General features: G+C 43.1%; 1 protein-coding gene across 1 annotated transcript in view; it reads left to right on the top strand.

Moving 5' to 3' along the window:
* ATP2C1 (ATPase secretory pathway Ca2+ transporting 1) overlaps positions 1-26,592 on the top strand; it is a 288,376-nt gene that overhangs the window by 216,405 nt on the left and 45,379 nt on the right. The window contains exons 14-21 of the mRNA XM_063922357.1: positions 4,659-4,754; positions 10,228-10,317; positions 15,932-16,036; positions 17,422-17,578; positions 17,881-18,051; positions 23,805-23,902; positions 24,310-24,360; positions 25,789-25,955. Coding sequence (XP_063778427.1) covers positions 4,659-4,754; positions 10,228-10,317; positions 15,932-16,036; positions 17,422-17,578; positions 17,881-18,051; positions 23,805-23,902; positions 24,310-24,360; positions 25,789-25,955 — 935 coding nt within the window. The remainder of the gene's footprint in view (positions 1-4,658; positions 4,755-10,227; positions 10,318-15,931; positions 16,037-17,421; positions 17,579-17,880; positions 18,052-23,804; positions 23,903-24,309; positions 24,361-25,788; positions 25,956-26,592) is intronic.

The raw sequence follows: 26,592 nt of genomic DNA on the forward strand, positions 1-26,592 counted from the left end.
GTATACTGCAATAAATCATCATGCAGGATGTGAAGCAACTCGCCACTTCCTGTGCACTCAGACGACAATCACTAATTCACAAATCAATTTCATTATGGACAGTACTGAATTCATTCTCTACAATAACTATTTTTGGTATGAAGGTGAATTTTTCCTGCAACAGTGCGGTACAGCAATGGGAACATCATTTGCCCCCAGTTATGCGAACTTGTTTGTCTCACGCTGGGAGGACCTCAACATCTGGGATAACAACCCCTTTCTGCCAAACATCATAAGTTGGCACCGGTACATAGACGACGTGTTCTTCATTTGGAAAGGATCACAAGACGCCCTATCGCAATTTAAAGAACACATTAACAACAATAATATGAACCTTGAATTTACCACCACACACAGTGAAAAAATGGTAATCTTCCTTGATTTGGAAATTTACATAGAAAAAAATCAAATCTTTACAAGAACCCATTTCAAAAAAGTGAACGGCAACAACATGCTTTCACATAACAGCAACCATCACAGACAATGGATAGACAATATCCCAGGCGGACAATTTCGTCGACTAAAGAGAAACTGTACTGATCAGACAGTATTTGAACATCAAGCACAGGAAATGAAAAACAAATTCCTTCAAAAGGGATATAAAGACAGCCATCTGACACAACAATTAGAAAAAGTAAAAAACATGGATAGAAAAGATTTACTCATCTTCAAACAAAAGACAAAAAAGAATTACTGGTCACTTTCATAACACAGTTTACCAGTAACCATAAAGATGTGGAAAAAATACTTGAAAAAACACTGGCATATCCTCTCTCTTGACGAAGACGTAAAGGAATCCATTCCTATTAAACCAAAAATAATCTACAAAAAAAGCAAATAACCTAAAACAACAATTGACCCATAGTTTTCTACCAATTTCACAAGAACCAAAAAGCAAGACAAAAACAAAGGGATTCCATCAGTGTATGACCTGCATCGGCTGCAGAAATCAGAAGACGTCAACCAAACCCATAACCACTTTCAAGTCCAACACAACAAAAGAAGAATTTGAAGTTTACAATCAAGTAACCTGCCATACAGAGGGAGTCATTTACATCCTGGAATGTACATGTGGAAAACAATACGTAGGACAAACAAAACGTAAATTAAAAACAAGGATAGCAGAACACGTGTACAACATAAAAAGAGGCCTGAAGACACACAGTGTCTCAGCACATTTCTTAACAAAACATAATCAGGACCCCACTGGGCTAAAATTTATCGGAATCCAAAAGATTGAAGCCCATTGGAGAGGAGAGGACATCGTAAAAATACTGAAGAAAAAAAGAGACCGAATGGATATACAAAATGAAAAGCTTAGAACCATACGGTCTGAATATTGACATAGAATTAAACGTTTTTCTGTAATCCTTCATACATCATCAAAGAAATATTTTTCTTGAATAGCCGTTTTCTTCAGTTATCTAATTTTCATTTTATTTTATTTATTTTTTTACTATTTTTATTACTTTTTTATTTATTTTTATATTTTTTATTTTTATTTATTATTTATTTATTTATTATTATTTATATTTTTATTCTTATTTACTTTTTATTTTTATACCCTCCATCCCATACCTTTTCCCGAAGTGCAATGATTTATTATCTTTTAATCGTTTTAGAGGGAAGAATTTACATTCATTTCCCTATTGAAGTTTTTACCATGAGGATGCCGCCGGGAGAACGCACTTCCGTCACGGGTACATCCGGTTTTATCAATAAAGTTATGATATAAAAAACGGACAATTTACACAAACATTTTCATCATCTCCTTGAGAAAGAATCCTGCTGTGGATTCGAAACGCGTTGGAGTACAAGAAGAACGAAGCAACCACCGAGGACACGAAGCCCGCCGCCGCCAGCGCCCCAATACCGGAAAGTAAACATCCGAACTCCGGTTTGACGGACGGAGCAGCGGCCACAGTGCGGCAGGAGGAGGAGAACGTGAGTCACGGCATAAGCAGGAAATGCCATCCGCAACCTAAACGCTGCCACAGAGACCAGAGCCTCCAGCCACACTTGCATCGGAAAATAGGGTAAGTCAGGGAAAGTTTCCACTGCAAAAAAACAGACTGTGCCCTCTCACCAAAGTGTCCACAAGCTCCACAATTATTCACAAAGGAGCTGTAAACATTGCACTTCCCACTCCCCTCCCCCCCCAATTCATTTTCAATTTTATTTTATATTTATTTATTTTTATTTATTTTTAATTATTTTTAATTTATTATTATTATTTATTATTTTTATTTTACTTTACTTACATTTTCAGAACACCATACAATTGCACACACAAGCGCTCGGTCCAGACAAATTTCTAGGCCATGTGGTTAGTCCAAAATGGAGGACAGACATGCGGCTTCCTTTGTCACAAAGAAATCAAACATTATACAAGCACCTGAAGTTATTTTAGGCCTGAGTTTAAAAAAAACTATACCAAGGCTATGCAGCAATTTTTTTTTACTTTTTTTTTTAAACCTACTTAACAGATAAACAATCCAATCTGAATCAAACACAATATGACTTATTTGAACTTTGTTTTGCAACAATGTGAGAGGGTATGCAAAGAGTATGGGTGCTGTGTACGGTTTTGGCGCCCAAAAAAACTTTCACAGATTTTAAATAGCTTTTTTCCTGTTTACCTTACGAGTTCTACCAGCATCTCTACAAACCATACAGAGCAGACACCATCTAATCAGCAATTAAGTAGGGTTTTCAGTGCATCCACCGACCAAAAAAAGGATACGTAGGATACTTTCTGTCCACCCTTATGCTAATAGATAAAGTCTGCTGTGACCTGTTAGGCAGTAAGAATGTGGCAGACCGGAGAGCCCCCAATTGATCATGTCGATTATCTTACAGGAAAGAAAGCTATACCTTATACACACTTAGAATACACTTTACCATGGAGCCGCTGCGGCCGCTAAACTTAGTACACACGCTACGTACTTTATACACTGTTTGCGTACGGAGTCCCGTATCACTGTACGGACTTTGCGTACAAACTCCGCGCTGGGGGTACAAAGTACACACAGCGTGCGCACACCCAGAGATACACTTTAACCCTTTACAGTAATGCAATGCAATGATAAAACACTTTAAACCTTAGCAGTAATGTAATGCAATGATAAAACACTTTAAACCTTAGCAGGGCAATGAGGACACGACACCAATTGTGATTTAACTGCAGGGTTCCGACATGACAGTGGATTATTGCTGAAAGGGGGTTTACAATACAAATAATACACTACAATATAACTGCGTAAATGGCTACAGTCAATGTACATACGTGAGTGGACAAGCTTGCGCAACCCGGCCGGTCCCCGGTCATCTGATTGATAACTTTGTGAGTCTTGTGTCAGGCCAGGCTGCAGCAGGCTTTATTTATACAATTCTTCCAAAAGCAATACAATGGATACTGTAATCCCTTTGTCCATTGGACACAGGAATGCACTTTTACAGTACAGGAGAGGTCATAGGTCGATTTGAAAAGGTAGGCGATGTCTTTCCCAACTGCTCTTGTGGGTGGTCTCCTCTGGATTCCCGCCGCATGCATAATTTACAGTAAATACAGTTTATATCTATATTCTGCTTCTGCACATAAGTATCCACAGGAACATGTGATCTTCCGCAGACCAACACCGGAATGTTACCCTTAAAATACCCTACAGCTGGATACCAAACACCACCTTATAACCTTAGTCTGTCCCCTCTTAACCTGTAAAGGTGAATCCCTTTGTTCTGGAATCATTTAAACTGTTATTACTTTCTGGTGTGGTGCAGGGGGACTATGTGTACATTGTGCACTATTTGGATTAAATATGTAATGTGTTTTGATAGCTCTCCATGCGTTCACAAACTCTACCGTAAATACCCATACCACGCGCTGCTGCGCACGACCGCGGGAGCGACCATACGCAAATTGCGAATATGTGCAAGCACAGCAGAGCAAGTACACGCGCGGAGGCCATCTGTGTGTTGTTTGTACGTGATGTGTGTACTGCAATATTTTTCGACTTTGACACACCACATGTGTGTTCCTCCCGTATGAAGGAACAGATGAAATGTCAGGCAGTCAGCCCCCCGCACTGCATACACTGCCAGATTCTACTGACCAATTATTGGATCTTTCAGGCATGCGGGATGATTTTAGCATGTCTGAGAGACTGCTAATTTCTGCACAGTCGCACCAATTAACTGTTCAGTTATTGACCCGATCAGCTGATTAACGGCTGATCAGGCCAATAATTGAACAGTGTATGCCCAGCATAAGATTTGGGGTCAGGTCAAATGCTATTCACAAACTGGCAGCTAACATGACTCTTAGAGGGGATATACAATTGTTTGAAAAGTCAGTTGGGTGTCTGCTTTTTCCCCCGACTATTACATAGGAAAAAACAGACACCCAACCGACTTTTCAAACATTTGAATTCCCCCGTTAAAGTGTACTGTGTTGCTGAGAAACAGCAGTGTATTAGAAGAAAGTAGCACTATGGGAAAACACACAGCAAAATAAAGCATAATTTGATTCTACACTAGTGTGGTCACCCCACCCCTGGATCAGTTTTGAAGTCTTTTGAAAGTAGCTCAATTATATGTTTTCATCTCTTTTTTTTCTTTAGGTTTCAGGTGTTGGTTACAATCGCTTCGGGGAAGTGACTATTGATGGCGACGTTATTCACGGCTTCTGTAACACATCAATAAGCAGAGTGGTGGAAGTAAGTTCTGTCTAGACCAGGGGTGGGCAATTATTTCAGCTGGGGGGCCGCTTAACACTTCCAGTGAATGTTCGAGGGCCACACACATGGGCGGGGACTAATATAAATGACAAATATTTGTAGGAGTAAGTCCTGGGCTGCGCAGAGACTGCACAAAGTAGATTTTTGCAGCTCTGCGTACACATACGCAGCTCTGCGTACACTTGCACGGGTGAATTTACATTCCCCCTGGGGGCGGCGACTACCCGAACGCAGGACAGCAAAATTTGCAGCACAGTGATCAGGTCTGAATCAGCTTCTTAGTCAGCAGTTGCTGAAAAATAAGACCCGTTATAGGGCCCAATTCTGACCCGGTCGCTGCTGTGTATTTTCGCACAGCAGATGATCGGGTCTGAACTGCGCATGCATTGCAGTGCGCAGGCACGTCGGTCCGCCGCGCTGGGGAGCGTCGGGCAGTAATGGGATGGTGCGAACAAAGCAATCGTACAGGCGATCGCAAGGTGATTGACAGAAAGAGGCCGTTTGTGGGTGGTAACTGACCGGTTTAGAGGAGTGCACGGAAAAATGTAGGAGAGACCAGGCGTTTGGAGGGAGGGTTTCTGACGTCAACTCCGGCCCCGATCATCCCACTGGAAGAGTAAGTCCTGGGCTGCGCAGAGACTGCACAAACCTCTGTTTCTGCAGCTCTCCTGCACATGCGATTACCCTCCTCCCCCTGTAGGCGGTGACTACCTGATCGTAGCAGTGCAAAAATCACACCCTAGCGATCAGTTCTGAATTAGGCCCATAGTTTTTTATATATATATATATATATATATATATATATACACAAAGTGTAGTAATCCCGGCACTCCCTCTCCAAATGGCAATGTGCTGCAGTGCCCTCCTAGAGAAACAATGCTGATCCTCAATATAATGGATGGAGACAGGCGGCACTCAAGCAGACTCAAATAGAGTGAAAAAAGCGGTCCGTTTATTGATCCAATATATGGATCAATAAACGGACCGCTTTTTTCACTCTATTTGAGTCTGCTTGAGTGCCGCCTGTCTCCATCCATTATATATATATATATATATATATATATATATATAAATAAATAACTATAAAAACATAGTATTATATACAGATGTGTGTATATGTATATATATATATATATATATATATATATATATATATATATATATACATACATACATATGTATATATGTATATATATATATAACTGTAAAAACACACACACCATGTGTGTAGCCCCCTCAGCGATAGCGATGCGCGGCCCCGCACATCGCTATCGCTGCTGCTAGATTGCATGCAGGCCAATCTAGCGGGTCGCTCACTTCACCCGCTGGGTGAAGTGATCGCCCCCCCTCGTCTCCCCCCGCACGGTCAGCACAGATCGCGCTGTGCTGAGCGGCAGGAGAAATGTGTGCTGAGCGGTTCGCTCAGCACACATCTCTCCCAAATCGGCCCGTGGGTACTTGGCTTAAAAAACATATCCAGTAATAAAAAAAATAAAAATAAAAAACTGCTGAAAACAAACAAACAAACAGCATCCTGTGTAATGCTGTTATCAATCGTATTCACAGCTCCCCTCTCCCTTAAACCCATACAGTAGTCTCTACCCCCCTTCCCCCACCCCTGAACCCACATAGCAGTCACTACCCCCCTTCACCCCTTCCCCTGAACCTATGCAGCAGTCTCTACCCCCCTCCTCTCCACTCTCCTTCCTCCTCCTCCTCTCCCCCCCTGGTGAGACCAGTTTCTTAATCTGTGTCTATAGTCCAGAATGGCCAGTCACATGTGGATTCTGACTGACCAAAGAGCTGTGAGAAGCAAATTTATGCAAGGACAAGTAATCCCTATTTAGTATTGTTATTCTCTTAACACTCCGAAAACTGATAGAAGGCATTGGTTCCCAGAGCCCCAAGCCTTCCTATGTGAAAGATCGCCATGTTGCAAAGAGGTATCTGATTGGATCCCTCCACCCATGCCACTCCGTGTGCATGCGTGAGCTCAGGTCAGGCGCTGCAGGGTAAAGTTATACTGTTAATAATTTGTTGTGGAACGGCAGGTGATTGGTATTGTGAGGACAGATAATTATCCAGGGCCAGTAGGCCCTATTGCAGTGATTGTGTGAAATTAGATAATCCTTATAACTTGTTTAGTATATTCCAGTCTAAGTTTTACCACACCAAAGTTAATGTTATTCTCTGGTAAACTAATAAAAGTAATTATTAACTGAATATAAAAATGTCAAGCTTCTGGCAATTATATGTTGTGAAACATGGTTGGAGATAAGGGGCTAGGAAGTTGCCTGAAAGCAGTGGGTCTGTATTAGGAGGTATAAGTAATAGATTACTTCTGCCCACTGTATGATTAGGGTGGCAAGTGTGTTTTCCGGAAAGTATATATGTTGTCTGCCCATTTTGCCAATTTTTCCTGGGACATAATTCTTTCCTGCGTTTTTGATCACTAAGACACATGATTTATGCAGTAGCGGATCTTGCAACGGGCAAGCAGGACTTTTGCCTGGGGCGCCGCCTCCCGGAGGGCGCAGCACCAGGGCAAGATCCGCTGCTGCTGTGTGCCCCCCGCTGCCCGCCTGCTGCCGCTGCCCCCCCCCCCCCCCCCCCGCTGCCGCTGTGAGGGGAAACTAGACGCGTACGCGTCTAATTTCCCTTCGTGGAGAGGTCCTTTACTGTGCGGTGCGCGATGACGTCATCGCGCACCGCACATCATTTCAGGCTGTACAGGGGGCGTAAATGACCACGCCCCCTGTACGAAGCCACGCCCCCTATTGCTGCCCGGGGCGCTCAGAACCGGCCCTGGATTTACGTGCTGATGATTTACTAGTTGCTGACTGAAAGCTACTATTCTTTGTGTGTCAAAGTACAATTTACAAGATTAAATTATTATGAGTAGGCACAAAACGTGCGGGAAAGCAGGAGCATTGCTTTCTGTAGTATGTAAGATAGATTTATTTTTCTATTTGCTTCAAGTGGTGGGTGTTTCTTTCAGTGAAGTCCCTTCTCAGCTGCTTTACCTTTTATAAAGGTCAGGCACATCGAACTAAAGCTCGGAGGGCTTCTTGATGAACCTCACTCCCAGTTTGCAACTCTCTGCTTCTATTGCAAATAAAAAATAATTGTAGCCCTCACTCTTTTAAGCTGTTGTTTCCCAAGCCACAGAAAATTATTCATTAGCGCAGTCTACTTATTTGGCAAAGTTTTCTTGTTCATTTATTTTTTAAAAGCATTTTGTTTTTTAAAGTGCATCAGATTATAAATGCAGACCATAGCTGTAGTAGGGGTACTGTGTGTGTGCTAACATGTTCTCTACCTAGCCAGACTGGAGAAAATGTTTTTGATAATTATCTGTTTCACATGAATCTCTGTGGTTGTGGCATTTTGATGTCTTCTAGGTTTGTGTTGAGATGGGGGTCTTTATGTGGTGTTTGTGTGGAGCTGGAATTAATGAGTGAATAGATAACTGGAAAGCTTACTAGAAAACATATTAAATTCGGGTGGTCTTCTGTTTGCCGGCGGTCGGGCTCCCGGCGCTCAGTATACCGGCGCCGGGAGCCCGACAGCCGGCATACCGACAATTATTTTCCCTCGTGGGGGTCCACGACCCCCATAGAGGGAGAATAAAATAGTGTGGCGCGCGTAGCGCGGCGAGCGCAGCGAGCCCGCAAGGGGCTCATTTGCGCTCGCCAAGCTGTCGGTAAGCCGGCGGTCGGGCTCCCGGCGCCGGGATGCTGGTCGCCGGGAGCCCGACCGCCGGCCACCCGTAGTGAACCCATTAAATTCTATGCCACCTAAAATATTATATATTATTCTGAGCCTTACTGTTTTTGTCAAGGGAACAAATAACAAATTTGAGATACTCCACTTTCCCAGTGCAAATAGTGTGCAAAAACAGAGCACGTACAAGCTGTTATCTGTTAAGTATATTGATATATGTGGACTTGTGGCCTGATACTGAGTTTTGAACAAAAAAAAAAAAAAAAAGCAAGTGACTTTGTGTCTGGAACCATCCATATTGCAATGCAAGGGGTGCAAAGACTTGTGTTTTTTTATTTGCGTACAGGGTATATACTAGCTGCTTTTTGGGTGCTCTCGCGCGTCATCCTCCATCAGGCGACATCACCAGCGACGGCCGTGCGGCCGAATGCAGCATGACCCACTCCCTCCTCCCCCAGCCAGGTCCCGTCGCGGACGACATCGCATAATAGCGAGTTGTCCTAGTGTGTACATAGTCATAGATTGTTACAGTTTCCCGAGTTTTCGGCTTGACGTATCCTAGTCAATATGTGGGTCTTTCTATAGGTAAAGTCCAGAACTGTCCTTGACTTCTCAATAAAAAAATTTTTTTTTTCAGAACATTTGTAAATAACATCTATCAGTATATTTTAAGAGTTAAATTGTAGGAAAACTCTACCAACACATTTTAACTTGTGGTATAGGTGTAATAGCAGATAAGGAATTGAAGAGGTTAGGGGCAACTAAAGGGCTAGTCAAGGTAGGCATAGATTAGTTTCCCAAACTCTGCCTTTACAGTCCAAGTTTTAAGGATATTCATGCCTGAGCAGAGGTGATTAATTAGTACCTCAGTAATTGAGTCTGGACTCGAGCATGAATATCCTTAAAACCTGGGATTTAATGGTGGAGTTTAGTAAACTCTGTATTAAGGAAATACCAAATAGAGGAGCGGTACGTGAAGTGGAAAGTATTAGAATACAGAAGAAGGTGGAAATGGGATTAAAATAAAATCAAGAAAGAGTAGTAGCATTAATAGTGACAGTAGTACAGAAATGTAGTTATTTCATCTAATTCACAGGTTCTCAAACTCGTCCCTCAGGACCGCACACAGTTTTTTTCCAGGTTACCTGTGGACTATTAAAATGTGCAACTTGCTGATACATAGTGCAACTGCTGGGTGACATGGAAACGTGAACTGTGTGGGGTCTTGAGGACCGAGTTTGAGAACCACTGATCTAATTCATTACTTATTTCTTCTCATATATCCAAGTCCTGACCGATATCCACCTATTTCTCTCATACTAACAGAGTAGGGGTCAAGGGTGGTAGCATCGCGGACCTGGTTAGTTTGCATTCACACACATCTCAATTTGTTGATGCGCGTTCACGTGCAAAAACCTGTGACTTTTGTGCTGGTCTGAAAGGGTTATAAGTGGTTAAATTGAGACATATAAGAATCATTGAGTCGTTGCCTAATTTCATTTCCCTGTGAGAACAGGCCAGTATGTACTCTCTGCATGCAAAAGCAGTCTGTATTTTTCCAGCATGTAAATAATAAATGCAATTGCTCACCTTACTCCATGGTTTGTTACAGGAGCAAATTGCAGCTTTTTTATACTATCTTCAGTTTGCACTTAAATGAGGCCCCAGCATCTTTCTCGTTATTCTCTGTAATATTATATATCTGTTTTTTTTTGTTTTTTTTTTCCAGGCAGGCTGTGTGTGCAATGACGCTGAAATAAGGAATACCACATTAATGGGCAAGCCAACCGAAGGGGCTTTAATTGCTCTTTCTATGAAGGTGAATTACGTTTTTCTGTAATGTGATACTGTACACAGCTTCTTTACATTGGGCAATACATAATATCAATATAGACTACATTCTAAGTGCTGAACGAAGTACATTTACTGTCGATAAATATTTGTGTATATGGATTTACTTATGGAAATCAAAAATAAACAATAATATACAATTATAATTGAAGAAGAATATTTACTGTCTGTAACGTATATACACTGCTCAAAAAAATAAAGGGATCACTTAAAGAACACAATGTAACTCCAAGTCAATCACATTTCTGTGAAATCAAACTGTCCACTTAGGAAGAGACACTGATTGACCATCAATTCCACATGCTGTTGTGCAAATGGAATAGACAACAGGTGGAAATTATAGGCAATTAGCAAGACACTCCCAATAAAGGAGTTGTTCTGCAGGTGGTGACCACAGACCACTTCTCAGCTCCTATGCTTTCTGGCTGATGTTTTGGTCACTTTTGAAAGCTGGCGGTGCTTTCACTTTAGTGGTAGCATGAGACGGAGTCTACAACCCACACAAGTGGCTCTGGTAGTGCAGCTCATCCAGGATGGCACATCAATGCGAGTTGTGGCAAGAAGGTTTGCTGTGTCTGTCAGCGTAGTGTCCAGAGCATGGAGGTGCTACCAGGAGACAGGCCAGTACATCAGGAGACGTGGAGGAGGCCGTAGGAAGGCAACAACCCAGCAGCTGGACTGCTACCTCCGTCTTTGTGCAAGGAGGAACAGGAGGAGCACTGCCAGAGCCCTGCAAAATGACCTCCAGCAAGCCACAAATATGCATGTGTCTACTCAAACGATCAGAAACAGACTCCATGAGGGTGGTATGAGGGCCCGACGTCCACAGGTGGGGGTTGTGCTTACAGCCCAACACCGTGCAGGATGTTTGGCATTTGCCAGAGAACACCAAGATTGGCAAATTCGCCACTGGTGCCCTGTGCTCTTCACAGATGAAAGCAGGTTCTCATTGAGCACATGTGACAGAGTCTGGAGACGCCAAGGAGAACGTTCTGCTGCCTGCAACATCCTCCAGCATGACCGGTTTGGCAGTGGGTCAGTAATGGTGTGGGGTGGCATTTCTTTGGGGGGCCGCACAGCACTCCATGTGCTCGCCAGAGGTAGCCTGACTGCCATTAGGTACCGAGATGAGATCCTCAGACCCCTTGTGAGACCATATGCTGGTGCGGTTGGCCCTGGGTTCCTCCTAATGCAAGACAATGCTAGACCTCATGTGGCTGCAGTGTCAGTTCCTGCAAGACGAAGGCATTGATGCTATGGACTGGCCCGTCCGTTCCCCAGACCTGAATCCAATTGAGCACATCTGGGACATCATGTCTCGCTCCATCCACCAACGCCACGTTGCACCACAGACTGTCCAGGAGTTGGCGGATGCTTTAGTCCAGGTCTGGGAGGAGATCCCTCAGGAGACCCTCCACCACCTCATCAGGAGCATGCCCAGGCATTGTAGGGAGGTCATACAGGCACGGGGAGGCCACACACACTACTGAGCCTCATTTTGACTTGTTTTAAGGACATTTCATCAAAGTTGGATCAGCCTGTAGTGTGTTTTTCCACTTTAATTTTGAGTGTGACTCCAAATCCAGACCTCCATGGGTTAATAAATTTGATTTCCATTGACAATTTTTGTGTGATTTTTGTTGTCAGCACATTCAACTATGTAAAGAACAAAGTATTTAATAAGAATATTTCATTCATTCAGATCTAGGATGTGTTATTTTAGCGTTCCCTTTATTTTTTTGAGCAGTGTTCCATAAAACACTTTGAAATTTAACAAAACTAATTTATTTTCTTTATTCTGAAAGCATGTTACTTTTACCCATTGTATGAGCATAGTACCTTCCTTTGTCTGCAGCACGGACAGGTCTATTGTGGCTGTGTGCCATCTGGCAGGCTGCATGTCCTTTATCTGCCAAAGGACAAAGATAATATCATCAAAAATGATGATTTAGGATGGCAGGGAACTAGCTGGGCATGAGCGCTTTGTGCCTGATAATGGATGATAAGTTAACCACAAGGTGTAGATATGGCAAGGTGATCTTGGCAGCTTTCTATAAAAAGATGAGCAAATGATGGATGCTTGAGCCTAACCATCATTTTCTGCACTCTTAAGTGGCCTTTTATCCCAATTTATTATGGGGAGACGATTGCTTTTGAAATCTGAGAACAGCACTTAATGTAGCAGTAGCTGCCAATTATTCTCCGTGGCATGCCCGTAGAAATGTGTGATGTAGAAATGTGTGATGTGTGGAGGTTGCGTCATTTTATTTTCCCCTGCTTCTGTTGTGTTTCTGCCGTTATATGTTATAGATAGGGGAGCCTATGGTTCTGTATCTAATAGGGCACGCTGCTGGACAGTTGTGACCAGCAAAGTTTGAGCTACAGGTTTCCTTTTTTTCATTTCTAGAAAATATTTACAATTGTATATTGAACACTAGGTACAGTAAAAGCACATTTAATCTAATATATCCTATTTTTATTTTATGGGGGGTATCTAATTACCTGCTATAGTGCCGCAGGTGGCAAAAATGCGTGTTTTTCACTTTTTATAATCACTCTATACAATTAGGTAGTGCAAAAATACCCATTTTTGTGCGCGAAAAGCCACAGACCTATGAGTTGTCGCTGCACTTATTACGGGTCTAAGGGGCACTTATCGCGGATTAAGATCCGATATATTGGGGTCAATTGGATAGCCCCCAGTGAACCAATTGACCACAGTAAGGGACAAATTCAGACCTGATCGCAGCAGCAAATTTGTTAGCTAATGGACAAAATCATGTGCACTGCAGGTGGGGCAGATATAATTTGTGCAGAGAGAGTTAGATTTCGGTGGGTTATATTGTTTCTGTGCAGTGTAAATACTGGCTGCTTTATTTTTACACTGCAATTTACATTTCAGTTTGAACATACCACAAACAAATCTAACTCTTTGCATATGTTATATCTGCCCCCCCTGCAGTGCACATGGATTTGCCCATTTGCTAACAAATATGCTGCTGCGATCAGATCTGAATTAAACCCTAAATTGGATACCGCCCTATATATTTAAAATAAATATTAGACTACAGATGTATAATCCAGCATGCTTTTAGAAATTGGAGAGCTCTTGTTTTCTCTCATAGGTTTTGATGTTTCAAGCAGTAAAAAAATTGGGGATGAAGTTGCCCATAGTAACCAATCGGCTTCTAACTATCATTTTATCAAATGTACTTGATAAATATATCCTCAAAGCTTGGTGGTTATAGGTAACTTCTTTACTGGTCCACGCCACTCTTTTCACTGCTTGATACATCAATCCCATAATCTTTTGTTTTCTGAGCCATTATCTGATGATGTGAATCTGATTATATTTGGGCAGTGGTCAGGCTGGACTGACAGCTGACAAAAGGATTACAGTTTTGTGGTTCATGTCGTTTTAGAGAATGCATCAGAGTGCATGTGATTGGGTTGATGCCACCTAATTTATCTCTATACTGAATACAATACTTCAGAATTATTCTTATCACTGTTAATATGGTAAATTGTTCTAAAGCTGGTACACTCTAGATGATATTTTGGACTATTTGCCGATTTCCGATTGCTCAGAACGTAAAATTGTCCAGTGTTTATTCACTAGTGCGCTCTCCCGCGGGTTGTTTGTTGCATCTTCAGATTGGCTGTGCATACAGGTCAGTCTGAAGATATTATTTGCGGTGGCATACAGTGTAATGAAGAATGGAATGAGGGATCATTATATCGTTTATTACATAGGCTAGTGTGTACCTGCTATCTTGCCTGGTCTGGGGCGAGGGTAGAGTCACCCCAATTATATGCAAGGTCGCCGGTCATCTATTGTTTACTCAGCTCAAGACTCCAGCACAAATGTATAAAAATAGATATGAAATGTATTGACCGTGCAGCATATTTAAATTCCATACAAGTAATGGCTATATCTGAATAACAGATTTTTCTTATTTCCGGCCACAAATGTAAAAAAATGTAAAATAGTCCTTATAATTGGTTCCGTAATACTGCTCTTGTCTGGACACTTACCAATCACAAGCCTATCTCCTGGTCGCGCTGCACTCATGCGCATCTTCAGGTCACCCTTCTAAACTAAAGGGCAGTATCATTTGTGTGTATGACTGCTAAATAATTGGGTTGGGTTTGTGTGACCAGGGTTTGGGATCCAGAGCTTTAAATTGCGCAACAAAGCACCTTGCGGGTTGGTGGCTCGCTGCGCTCACCACAGGTTCTCTTCCCACTCTATGGGTGTCGTGGACACCTACGAGTGGGAATAGTCTGTCAGTCAGCATGCCGACTGTCAGGCTTTTAAGCAAGCGGGATCCCGGCGGTGGTCTCCCAACCGACGGTTACATAACTACATCCCAAGTAACTTTATCTAATAATCCTAAAATATTGCACAAATGATATACTGTGATACATGTCCTTATATCACACAGTAGCCCACAACAATCATAGGCTTACTCCATCCAAAATGAATGGAAGTGCAGGCAGCATGTGTGAAACTCCGTTTTGTGTAAGGTTAGTATAAAAAGAAATGGTTTGTGTGTAAAACACAAATGGGACTCCGGCTATCACAACCTGATGTATAAAGATGATGATGCAAAGTATATATAGAAACGTTGATACATTCTGGTGCAGCTCCTATAGAGGGGGTTCTTAGGCTCAATTGCATAACTAAAATAAAGACTAGGAAGCACCGGTATCATGTGCAAAATGGATGTTTAATCATGTAAAACATAAATGACAAAATTCTAAGTAGAATAATTCTGCACTGAATTGTTTATTGTACATGATTTAGCATTTGTTTTAAATAATTAAATATCCGGTTTATTATAAAGTTAAACCTGATCCCAGAAGTTTCCACAATGCAGTTTGGTTCCCAGTATCTGGGGCACTCAGTGCTGCGTGCTTGTTTCTGCTAGTCTCTGACCCAATGAATGATACAATTCTGTGTGAAAGGTGATGTTTCTAAAAGTGATTATTGCCTCCTAGTGGCCAATGGACTATAATGCTATCTTTTATTTATTTTTGTTAAAACTGACATTTTCAGGAGCACCTTAAAAATACAAGGATTGTCCACACATTGCTGGGAGTAGGTTCCCTGTAGTTATATGTTTGTTTTATACACTTATAATAAAAGCTCTCTACAGCAGGGTAAATGTGTGGTATGCATGCATGTACAGATTTTTCTGTAGCCAAAATTAGCATATTGTAGAGTAGTTCCCATTATTTTAAAGACATTTTGTACGTTGTGCTTGTATAATACAGTCCTGCAATATGTGCAGCTGTCCTATCCCTCAGTGTTCTGTCCCTTGCACAGGTGCATTTAGCCTGCAGGTTAATGTGCTTGTGTTTGTTTCCATAGACATTGGTGTAGTTTATCTACATCTGTGTTTCAAACAGGATTAGTAAAAGAGAATTTATAGCCGGTGGGCATTTCTAGAGTGGAAAAAGCAACATTCCACTTGCAGGATAAGATGTTTGTTATGTATGTATTATCAGGTTTCTTAATTTGGCTTTTCTCTTTCTAACTTTTGTCTGTGACGTTGTCACTTGTATGGTATTGCTTATAGATGGGCCTTGAGGGTCTTCGATTTGACTATATCCGGAAGGCGGAGTACCCATTCAGCTCTGAGCAGAAGTGGATGGCTGTGAAATGCTTACACAGAACCCAGCAGGTATGTAGCTGTATTTTCCTCCTCCTACAGAAAATTGCTTCATATATGTTTGTACTTAGCAGGTTTAGACTTTATAGCTGACGGCAACTGTAATTTGATTGACCAGGCATAAAGGAGGCAGTCATCTTCTGTAATCCTCAAGTTCTACTGGCCAATATCTAGACAGTTTTCAACCAACTTGCTGTTATGCCGTGTCAACTCTGATTTATCCAGGTAGTGCAGAAAACCAAATCTTCTGTTGATTCCTATTTGTGTGTGTTATTGGTCAGTCTGCCAGTTGCATCAATGTGGCCAGCCTTCCATTGAGATCTATTATTCAGTCTAGCAGTTGATCAGAACTTGCACATACGTGACTGCATTGCTCACAGATACAAGTGTCTACATAGAGTATGTTTTTATATATATATATATATATATATATATATATATATATATATATATATATATATATATATATAATTTTTTTTTTTTTTTTTTTTTTTTGAAACACGGACCGGCACTCCAAACAATTGCCCCGGTGCCCCCTGAGATAGTATAACATAAGTAGGAAGGCGATGATTAAGACCCCTGAGTGCCGCTGATTGCTTCAATACATAACTGTATTGAAAAATTCACAGCATGAAGCCCAACGTTTCGGGACTGGCACGTCCCTTTGTCAAGGTTACCCACCTTGACAAAGGGACGTGCCAGTCCCGAAACGTTGGGCTTCATGCTGTGAATTTTTCAATACAGTTATTTATTGATTAAGACCCCTGAGTGCCGCTAATTGCTTCATCGCCTTCCTACATATATATATATATATATATATATTTTACTTATTTTTTGTGTGTATATGTATGTATATATGTATGTATGTATGTATGTATATATATATATATGTGTGTATATATGTATGTATATATATATATATATATATATATATGTGTATATATATATATATATATATATATATATATGTGTGTATATATATATAATATTTATTTATTAGTGACTGGGTGAGGCAGAACCTTTCCTGTCATACATTTGCGCCAGAGGTTTTGACTGTAAAAAGCATATGAAAAATACAAATATGCTAGAAATTTCATCTTTGTATTATTCTAATAATTTTTAGTCAAAACTCTTTTTCGCACATCTCTGATAAACCCTCACCAAGTTTTCAGGAGTTTATACTGCTGCACCTGTGTATAATGCCCACCTGCACCCTTTGGCTTAACATGGTTTGGTAAATTTAAGTTAAATACTTGTGTATTTATCTTGTCACCAACATAAAATCACCATATACATCTGAGACAAACTCTGAAGTGGTAAATAAAAACAACATCATAACTGTATATAACGGTAAGATCGATGGACCTAACAGAGTAATATGTATATCATTTCTGTAGGATAAACCAGAGATTTGCTTTATGAAAGGTGCTTATGAGCAAGTAATTAGATACTGCACAACATACAACAGCAAAGGCCAGAGCTTACCTCTCACTCAACAACAGAGAGACCTGTACCATCAGGAGACGGCGTACATGGGCACTGCTGGGCTACGAGGTAAGGAACTATAGGTTAGATTTTACTGAGAAGATAATCTTCTACACCAGAGCATTTCATCAAACAAAGCCCTTAGTACAAATGTTCTCTTCTACATTTAAAAAAAAAAGTAAACTGACAAATGTATTGTTGTCTCCGACATAAAACCCTTCCGTTACACAGCACAGCCTGCAGTACAGTCTCTGCAGCTAGGGCTAGTGCATTAGTATGGCTGTAGCAGACAAGGGCCTGCTGAGGTTAGCTTTCCCTGACCGTCCCCATATGTTTGTGTGTCTTGTTTCAAAATCTTTTTTGTCTTTTAGTTATTGCTCTGGCATCTGGGCCAGAATTGGGGCATCTGACTTTCCTGGGTTTGGTGGGAATAATTGACCCTCCACGAACAGGTGTGAAGGAAGCAGTGACTGCTCTCATTAGTTCTGGAGTAGCCATTAAAATGATAACCGGAGATTCCCAGGAAACAGCTGTGGCCATTGGTAAGTGAAAATGCCATGTATTTTCTCTGACGTCCTAAGTGGATGCTGTGGACTCCGTCAGGACCATGGGGATTAGCGGCTCCGCAGGAGACAGGGCACAAAACTAAAGCTTTAGGATCAGGTGGTGTGTACTGGCTCCTCCCCCCATGACCCTCCTCCAAGCCCCAGTTAGGTTTTTGTGCCCGTCCGAGCAGGGTGCAATCTAGGTGGCTCTTAAGGAGCTGCTTAGAAAAAGTTTTTAGGTTTCTTATTTTCAGTGAGTCCTGCTGGCAACAGGCTCACTGCATCGAGGGACTTAGGGGAGAGAAGTTCAACTCACCTGCGTGCAGGATGGATTGGCTTCTTTGGCTACTGGACACCATTAGCTCCAGAGGGAGTCGGAACACAGGTCTCACCCTGGGGTTCGTCCCGGAGCCGCGCCGCCGACCCCCCTTGCAGATGCTGAAGATTGAAGGTCCAGAAACCGGCGGCAGAAGGCTTTTCAGTCTTCATGAAGGTAGCGCACAGCACTGCAGCTGTGCGCCATTGTTGTCACACACTTCACACCAACGGTCACGGAGGGTGCAGGGCGTTGCTGGGGGCGCCCTGGGCAGCAATGTATAATACCTTATTCTGGCTAAAAATACATCACATATAGCCCCTGGAGGCTATATGGATGTATTTAACCCCTGCCAGGTCTCAGAAAAACGGGAGAAGAAGCCCGCCGAAAAGGGGGCGGGGCCTATTCTCCTCAGCACACAGCGCCATTTTCCCTCACAGAAAGGCTGGTGGGAAGGCTCCCAGGCTCTCCCCTGCACTGCACTACAGAAACAGGGTTAAAACAGAGAGGGGGGGCACTTATTTGGCGATATGTATATATATATTAAAATGCTATAAGGGAAAAACACTTATATAAAGGTTGTCCCTGTATAATATAGCGTTTTTGGTGTGTGCTGGCAAACTCTCCCTCTGTCTCCCCAAAGGGCTAGTGGGGTCCTGTCCTCTATCAGAGCATTCCCTGTGTGTGTGCTGTGTGTCGGTACTTGTGTGTCGACATGTATGAGGACGATGTTGGTGAGGAGGCGGAGCAAATTGCCGGTAATGGTGATGTCACTCTCTAGGGAGTCGACACCGGAATGGATGGCTTATTTAAGGAATTACGTGATAATGTCAACACGCTGCAAGGTCGGTTGACGACATGAGACGGCCGGAAAACCAATTAGTACCTGTCCAGGCGTCTAAAACACCGTCAGGGGCGTTAAAACGTCCTTTTACCTCAGTCGGTCGACACAGACACGGACACTGACTCCAGTGTCGACGGTGAAGAAAAAAACGTATTTTCCTTTAGGGCCACACGTTACTTGTTAAGGGCAATGAAGGAGATGTTACATATTTCTGATACTACAAGTACCACAAAAAAGGGTATTATGTGGAGTGTGAAAAAACTACATGTGGTTTTTCCTGAATCAGATAAATTAAATGAAGTGTGTGATGATGCGTGGGTTTCCCCCGATAGAAAATTATTGGCGGTATACCCTTTCCCGCCAGAAGTTATGGCGCGTTGGGAAACACACCTTAGGGTGGATAAGGCGCTCACACGCTTATAAAAACAAGTGGCGTTACCGTCTCCAGATACGGACGCCCTCAAGGAGCCAACTGATAGGAGGTTGGAAAATATCCTAAAAAGTATATACACACATACTGGTGTTATACTGCGACCAGCGATCGCCTCAGCCTGGATGGGCAGCGCTGGGGTGGCTTGGTCGGATTCCCTGACTGGAAATATTGATACCCTTGACAGGGACAGTATTTTATTGACTATAGAGCATTTAAAAGATGCATTTCTATATATGCGAAACTCTGGCATCAAGAGTAAGTGCGATGTCCATATCTGCCAGACGATGTTTATGGACACGACAGTGGTCAGGTGATGCAGATTCCAAACGGCACATGGAAGTATTGCCGTATAAAGGGGAGGAGTTATTTGGGGTCGGTACATCGGACCTGGTGGCCACGGCAGCAGCTAGAAAATCCACCTTTTTTACCCCAAGTCACATCTCAGCAGAAAAAGACATAGTCTTTTCAGCCTCAGTCCTTTCGTCCCCATAATATCTGCCCAGGGATAGAGGTAAGGGAAGAAGACTGCAGCAGGCAGCCCATTCCCAGGAACAGAAGCCTTCCACTGCTTCTGCCAAGTCCTCAGCATGACGCTGGGGCCGTACAAACAGGTGCGGTGGGGGGTCGTCTCAAGAGTTTCAGCACGCAGTGGGCTCACTCGCAAGTGGACCCCTGGATCCTACAAGTAGTATCCCAGGGGTACAGATTGGAAATTCGAGACGTCTCCCCCTCGCAGGTTCCTTAAGTTTGCTTTACCAACGTCTACCTCCGACAGGGAGGCAGTATTGGAAACAATTCACAAGCTGTATTCCCAGCAGGTGATAATCAAAGTACCCCTCCTACAACAAGTAAAGGGGTATTATTCCACACTATATTGTGGTACTGAAGCCAGACGGCTCGGTGAGACCTATTCTAAATGGAGTCACTCAGAGCAGTGATAGCGAACCAGGAAGAAGGGGACTATATGGTGTCCCTGGACATCAAGGATGCTTACCTCCATGTCCAAATTTGCCCTTCTCACAAAGGGTACCTTAGGTTCGTGGTACAAAACTGTCACTATCAGTTTCAGACGCTGCCGTTTGGATTGTCCACGGCACCCCGGGTCTTTACCAAGGTAATGGCCGAAATGATGATTCTTCTTCAAAGAAAAGGCGTCTTAATTATCCCTTACTTGGACGATCTCCTGATAAGGGCAAGGTCCAGAGAACAGTTGGAGGTCTGAGTAGCACTATCTCAAGTAGTTCTACGACAGCACGGGTGGATTCTAAATATTCCAAAATCGCAGCTGTCTCCGACGACACGTCTGCTGTCCCTAGGGATGATTCTGGACACAGTCCAGAAAAAGGTGTTTCTCCCGGAGGAGAAAGCCAGGGAGTTATCCGAGCTAATCAGGAACCTCCAAAAACCAGGAAAAGTGTCAGTGCATCATTGCACAAGGGTCCTGGGAAAAATGGTGGCTTCTTACGAAGCGATTCCATTCGGCAGATTTCACGCAAGAACTTTTCAGTGGGATCTGCTGGACAAATGGTCCGGATCGCATCTTCAGATGCATCAGCGGATAACCCTGTCTCCAAGGACAAGGGTGTCTCTTCTGTGGTGGCTGCAGAGTGCTCATCTACTAAAGTGCCACAGTTATGCATTCAGGACTGGGTCCTGGTGACCACGGATTCCAGCTTGAAAGGCTGGGGAGCAGTCACACAGGGAAAAAATTTCCAGGGAGTGTTATCAAGTCTGGGGACTTCTCTCCGCATAAATATACTGGAGCTAAGAGCAATTTACAATGCTCTAAGCTTAGCAAGACCTCTGCTTCAAGGTCAGCCGGTATTGATCCAGTGGGACAACATCACGGCAGTCGCCCACGTAAACAGACAGGGCGGCACAAGAAGCAGGAGGACACTGGCAGAAACTGCAAGGATTCTTCGCTGGGCGGAAAATCATGTGATAGCACTGTCAGCAGTTTTCATTCCGGGAGTGGACAACTGGGAAGCAGACTTCCTCAGCACGACCTCCACCCGGGAGAGTGGGGACTTCATCGAGAAGTTGTTTCCACATGATTGTGCACCGTTGGGAAAGACCAAAGGTGGACATGATGGCGTCCCGCCTGAACAAAAAACTGGACAGGTATTGCGCCAGGTCAAGAGACCCTCAGGAAATAGCTGTGGACGTTCTGGTAACACCATGGGTGTACCAGTCGGTGTATGTGTTCCCTCCTCTGCTTCTCATACCAAAGGTACTGAGAATTATAAGACGTAGAGGAGTAAGAACTATACTCGTGGCTCCGGATGGGCCAAGAAGGACTTGGTACCCGGAACTTCATGAGATGCTCACAGAGGACTCAGGGCCTCTGCTGATAAGAAGGGACTTGCTTCAGCAAGTACCATGTCTGTTCCAAGACTTACCGCGGGTGCGTTTGACGGCATGGCGGTTGAACGCCGGATCCTAAGGGAAAAAAGGCATTCCGGAAGAGGTCATTCCTACCCTGGTCAAAGCCAGGAAGGAGGTGACCGCACAACATTATCACCACATGTGGCGAAAATATGTTGCGTGGTGTGAGGCCAGGAAGGCCCCACGAAGAAATTTCAACTCGGTCGATTCCTGCATGTCCTGCAAACAGGAGTGTCTATGGGCCTCAAATTGGGGTCCATTAAGGTTCAAATTTCGGCCCTGTCGATTTTCTTCCATATACAACCCCCTTTTGTGCCTCCAGTGGCACTGTGGGATCTCAACGTAGTCCTGGGATTCCTCAAATCACGTTGGTTTAAACCGCTCAAATCTGTGGATTTGAAATATCTCACATGGAAAGTGACCATGATGTTGGCCCTGGCCTCGGCCAGGCGAGTGTCAGAATTGGCGGCTTTGTCTCACAAAAGCCCATATCTGATGGTCCATTCGGACAGGGCAGAGCTGCGGACTCGTCCCCAGTTTCTCCCTAAGGTGGTGTCAGCGTTTCATCTGAACCAGCTTATTGTGGTACCTGCGGCTACTAGAGACTTGGAGGACTCCAGGTTGCTAGATGTTGTCAGGGCCCTGAAAATATAGATTTCCAGGACGGCTGGAGTCAGGAAAACTGACTTGCTGTTATCCTGTATGCACCCAAAAAACTGGGTGCTCTTGCTTCTAAGCAGACGATTGCTAGTTGAATGTGTAGTACAATTCAGCTTGCACATTCTGTGGCAGGACTGCCACAGCCAAAATATATAAATGCCCATTCCACAAGGAAGGTGGGCTCATCTTGGGCGACTGCCCGAGGGGTCTCGGCTTTACAACTTTGCCGAGCTGCTACTTGGTCAGGGGCACACCCTGGCTGAGGAGGACCTGGAGTTCTCTCACTCGGTGCTGCAGAGTCATCCGCACTCTCCCGCCCGTTTGGGAGCTTTGGTATAATCCCCATGGTCCTGACGGAGTCCCCAGCATCCACTTAGGACGTCAGAGAAAATAAGATTTTACTTACCGATAAATCTATTTCTCGTAGTCCGTAGTGAATGCTGGGCGCCCATCCCAAGTGCGGATTGTCTGCAATACTTGTACATAGTTATTGTTACAAAAAAATCGGGTTGTTATTGTTGTGAGCCGTCTGTTCAGAGGCTCCTACGTTTGTCATACTGTTAACTGGGTTTAGATCACAAGTTATACGGTGTGATTGGTGTGGCTGGTATGAGTCTTACCCGGGATTCAATATCCTTCCTTATTGTGTACGCTCGTCCGGGCACAGTATCCTAACTGAGGCTTGGAGGAGGGTCATAGGGGGAGGAGCCAGTACACACCACCTGATCCTAAAGCTTTAGTTTTGTGCCCTGTCTCCTGCGGAGCCGCTAATCCCCATGGTCCTGACGGAGTCCCCAGCATCCACTACGGACTACGAGAAATAGATTTATCGGTAAGTAAAATCTTATTATTTACTATCATAGGATTTGGGCCACTGCATGTATTGTCAGTTTAATTCCTTATATAGAAGTCCCCTTGGTTGTAATATTAAGTAGATTTTTGATCATTTCAATATACCTGTTAAAACGACTGGCCTCTTAAATGAGTAGGTTGTATTCTGTAGCCTACTGTGCAGGAATGTAGTATATTACACTATGGTTGTAAATATTCTAGGTTTATATTAAGGGAAATCCAGTGGATAGATCAGTAATATTATGTATTCCGCTCCACAGCTAGCCGCCTAGGCTTCTATTCTAATGGCCTGCAATCTCTTTCTGGGGAGGAGGTGGATACAATGGACATTCAACAGCTCTCCCAAATAGTACCTAAGGTCAGTAAAATGCCACTCTAAGTATACGTTAAAGGTGTTTTCTCAGCAGATTGCTGACCATGCTATTTACACACTCTGGATATCTGCGCCCTATCATTGACCAATACGTCTTCTGTCTTGTGTAAAAAGGTAATTCGACTTTTAGTATGCAACTGCTAGTCACGCACCCAAGAGATGGGGAAGCCTGACGTGGAGAGTGAAACAACGCAGAATGGTAGCTGTGAATACATAATCCTGTAACGAATACGTACAAAACGCATTGCAATCTGAGTAATACTTGAATTTGCACAACATGTTACTCTTATGTATTTGAATTCAACATCTTTTCTGATTGTGAACATTACTGTATAAGCACAATGTTAAATTGTCCTCATTTTAATTGTCCTCATTTTCATTGTATTTGATAGGTATCTGTGTTTTACCGAGCCAGTCCGAGACACAAATTAAAAATTGTAAAGGTAAGTCAGTGTGTATTGTGCATTCCAAAATAATTTTATCTTTTATTTTTCACGCCGTAATGCTAAAAGGATTCTGATTAACCATAAGTAAATGAAAAATATCTGAACATTTGCATATCTTAGTCTGCCTGGTCTTGATGTTGTGAAAGTGGTTGCTTTATATCAAAAGAATCCTGCACCCACCTCTGTATCCCCACCAGGATAGGTGCAGCATTTGTTCAGCCAGGTGCCACTTTGCTTGGTCCACAGAGGGCAGGTTGGGAGAGACAGAGCTGATGCTTATGGGTTGAAGAAGGTAGAATGAGGCACAGAGCTTCAGTCTATTGACCGGTAAACAAAACCAGTCTCTTTGAAGCACAGTAGAAAAACACAATTCATTAACTTTGTGTGTTCAATGCTTTGTAGGAATGATGGTACTAGAAAGGCTACACACAAGTGAAGTATTAGTTTTGATTACCTTGACCGTTAGCAGATGTGCTCATTGCAGTAAGTGAAGGAGAGTGTTCCAGGGTCATAGTAACAATGGGGCAGATGGCACTACAGCTCCACGCCTCCACATAAAAATAGGACCGTCATCCTGACTGCATGATGATGATCAGTTGCCCAGCTGGCCACACTGCCATAAATCATAATATTAATATGTATTTCTGTTTTCCAGTTTTTTTTGGCTTTTAGCTTTTGAAAGAGATGCTGTGGCTGATAGTCTTAGGGGTATACATGGCACTGGCCACCCCCACACAGCGCTGGCCTTGCCTCTTCCACTACTCACAATAGGCCCTTGATCATTTCAGCCCCAGGCACATGTGCTTCTTAATCTGGCTGTGTGCTTGTCTCCTGTAGCTGCTATCATGGATTCTCACATGTGGCAGTTGACCATGTACTGCCACCGGTTTTTAATAGCTGGTATTGTGGTGGATCCTATTAAGCTTTCTTGCATCTAAAAATTGATATTTCCAACCATCCAATTAGTTGACGGGTGGGAACGAAAATCTGGTAATGTATAGAAGCAAGTGACAGTCGGCCATTTGCTCTCAAACACTTGACAAACATGGTTCTGAGAAATCGGTTATATCAAACGGACTTAACAGACTTCACTGAACATCTCTTTTCATCCATTTTCTGTTTCGGAGCAAGCAGCTGATTGTTATTTACATTACCAGATTTTCATTCCAACCAGTCAATCTTTAGGTGTGTGGCCACGTTCAAGGTAAGTTACCACCAATTATGGCTGTTATTGCGGCGGATTCTCACATCACTGCTCTCAATGAGCCTACGCAGGCTGTGGGGAAATATGACAAATATTACATTGAGAATATAAACTGGGTTCTATGGGCAATGAAGGGCTCTGTTATGCTTCAAATAGTGTGTTTTATCTGTTCTTTGTGATGGTTAGGAATGTGTATATAATCATATATTTCCATCATTCAGAGTCTACAGAACCTTGGTGCAGTTGTTGCCATGACTGGTGATGGGGTGAATGATGCTGTGGCTTTAAAAGCTGCCGACATTGGAGTGGCAATGGGCAAAACGGGAACGGATGTCTGTAAAGAAGCAGCGGACATGATCCTGGTGGAGGATGATTTTCATACAATAATGTGAGTCCTTTGTATATGTTGTATACTTTGATGGCAGGAGTGAGCAGAGATGGTTTGAAGCAAGGAATAGCTGAACAGTACAGCTGGTTTATCCTGGATTTACCACTAGATATGTGGAGATTCAGTACCTTGGCTGGCACCAGGCAGGATTATAACTACAGGGATTCAGGTCTCGCTGCATTATCCGTGGCCAGCAAAGAGCCTAATCAGCTCCTTACTGTATCACTGGTGATGCCTCAAGGCATTATTTGTACTCTGAGGAAGTGCAGTGCAAAGAAGGTACAGGAAAAGGAGGAAACCGGCCTCAAATCAGCAAGGGGCAGAGAAGGGGATCTTACAAAATAAAAATTGCAGGGCCATATATTAGGGTAAAGTCACTCTAACTGTGCTTTTTCTGTATGACTTAGATTGTCCTACTGTAATATATATTTTCTCATATGCTAGATCTCTTACAGAGTGTAGTAGGTTTTCTTTTCGGAGGATTTGCTTATATTTTTCACCTTCCATCTTTCCTTCTATTTAGAAACGTTTTCCGCCTTTTAAGCAGCCAACGAGCAGTGTAGGTGTGGAATTAAATGATTAATCAGAACCATTGATTGATTACGATGGCCAATGTTTCCTCACGGCTGCAAGTTTT

Source organism: Pseudophryne corroboree, chromosome 5, assembly GCF_028390025.1.
Source record: "Pseudophryne corroboree isolate aPseCor3 chromosome 5, aPseCor3.hap2, whole genome shotgun sequence".
Lineage (NCBI taxonomy): Eukaryota > Metazoa > Chordata > Amphibia > Anura > Myobatrachidae > Pseudophryne > Pseudophryne corroboree.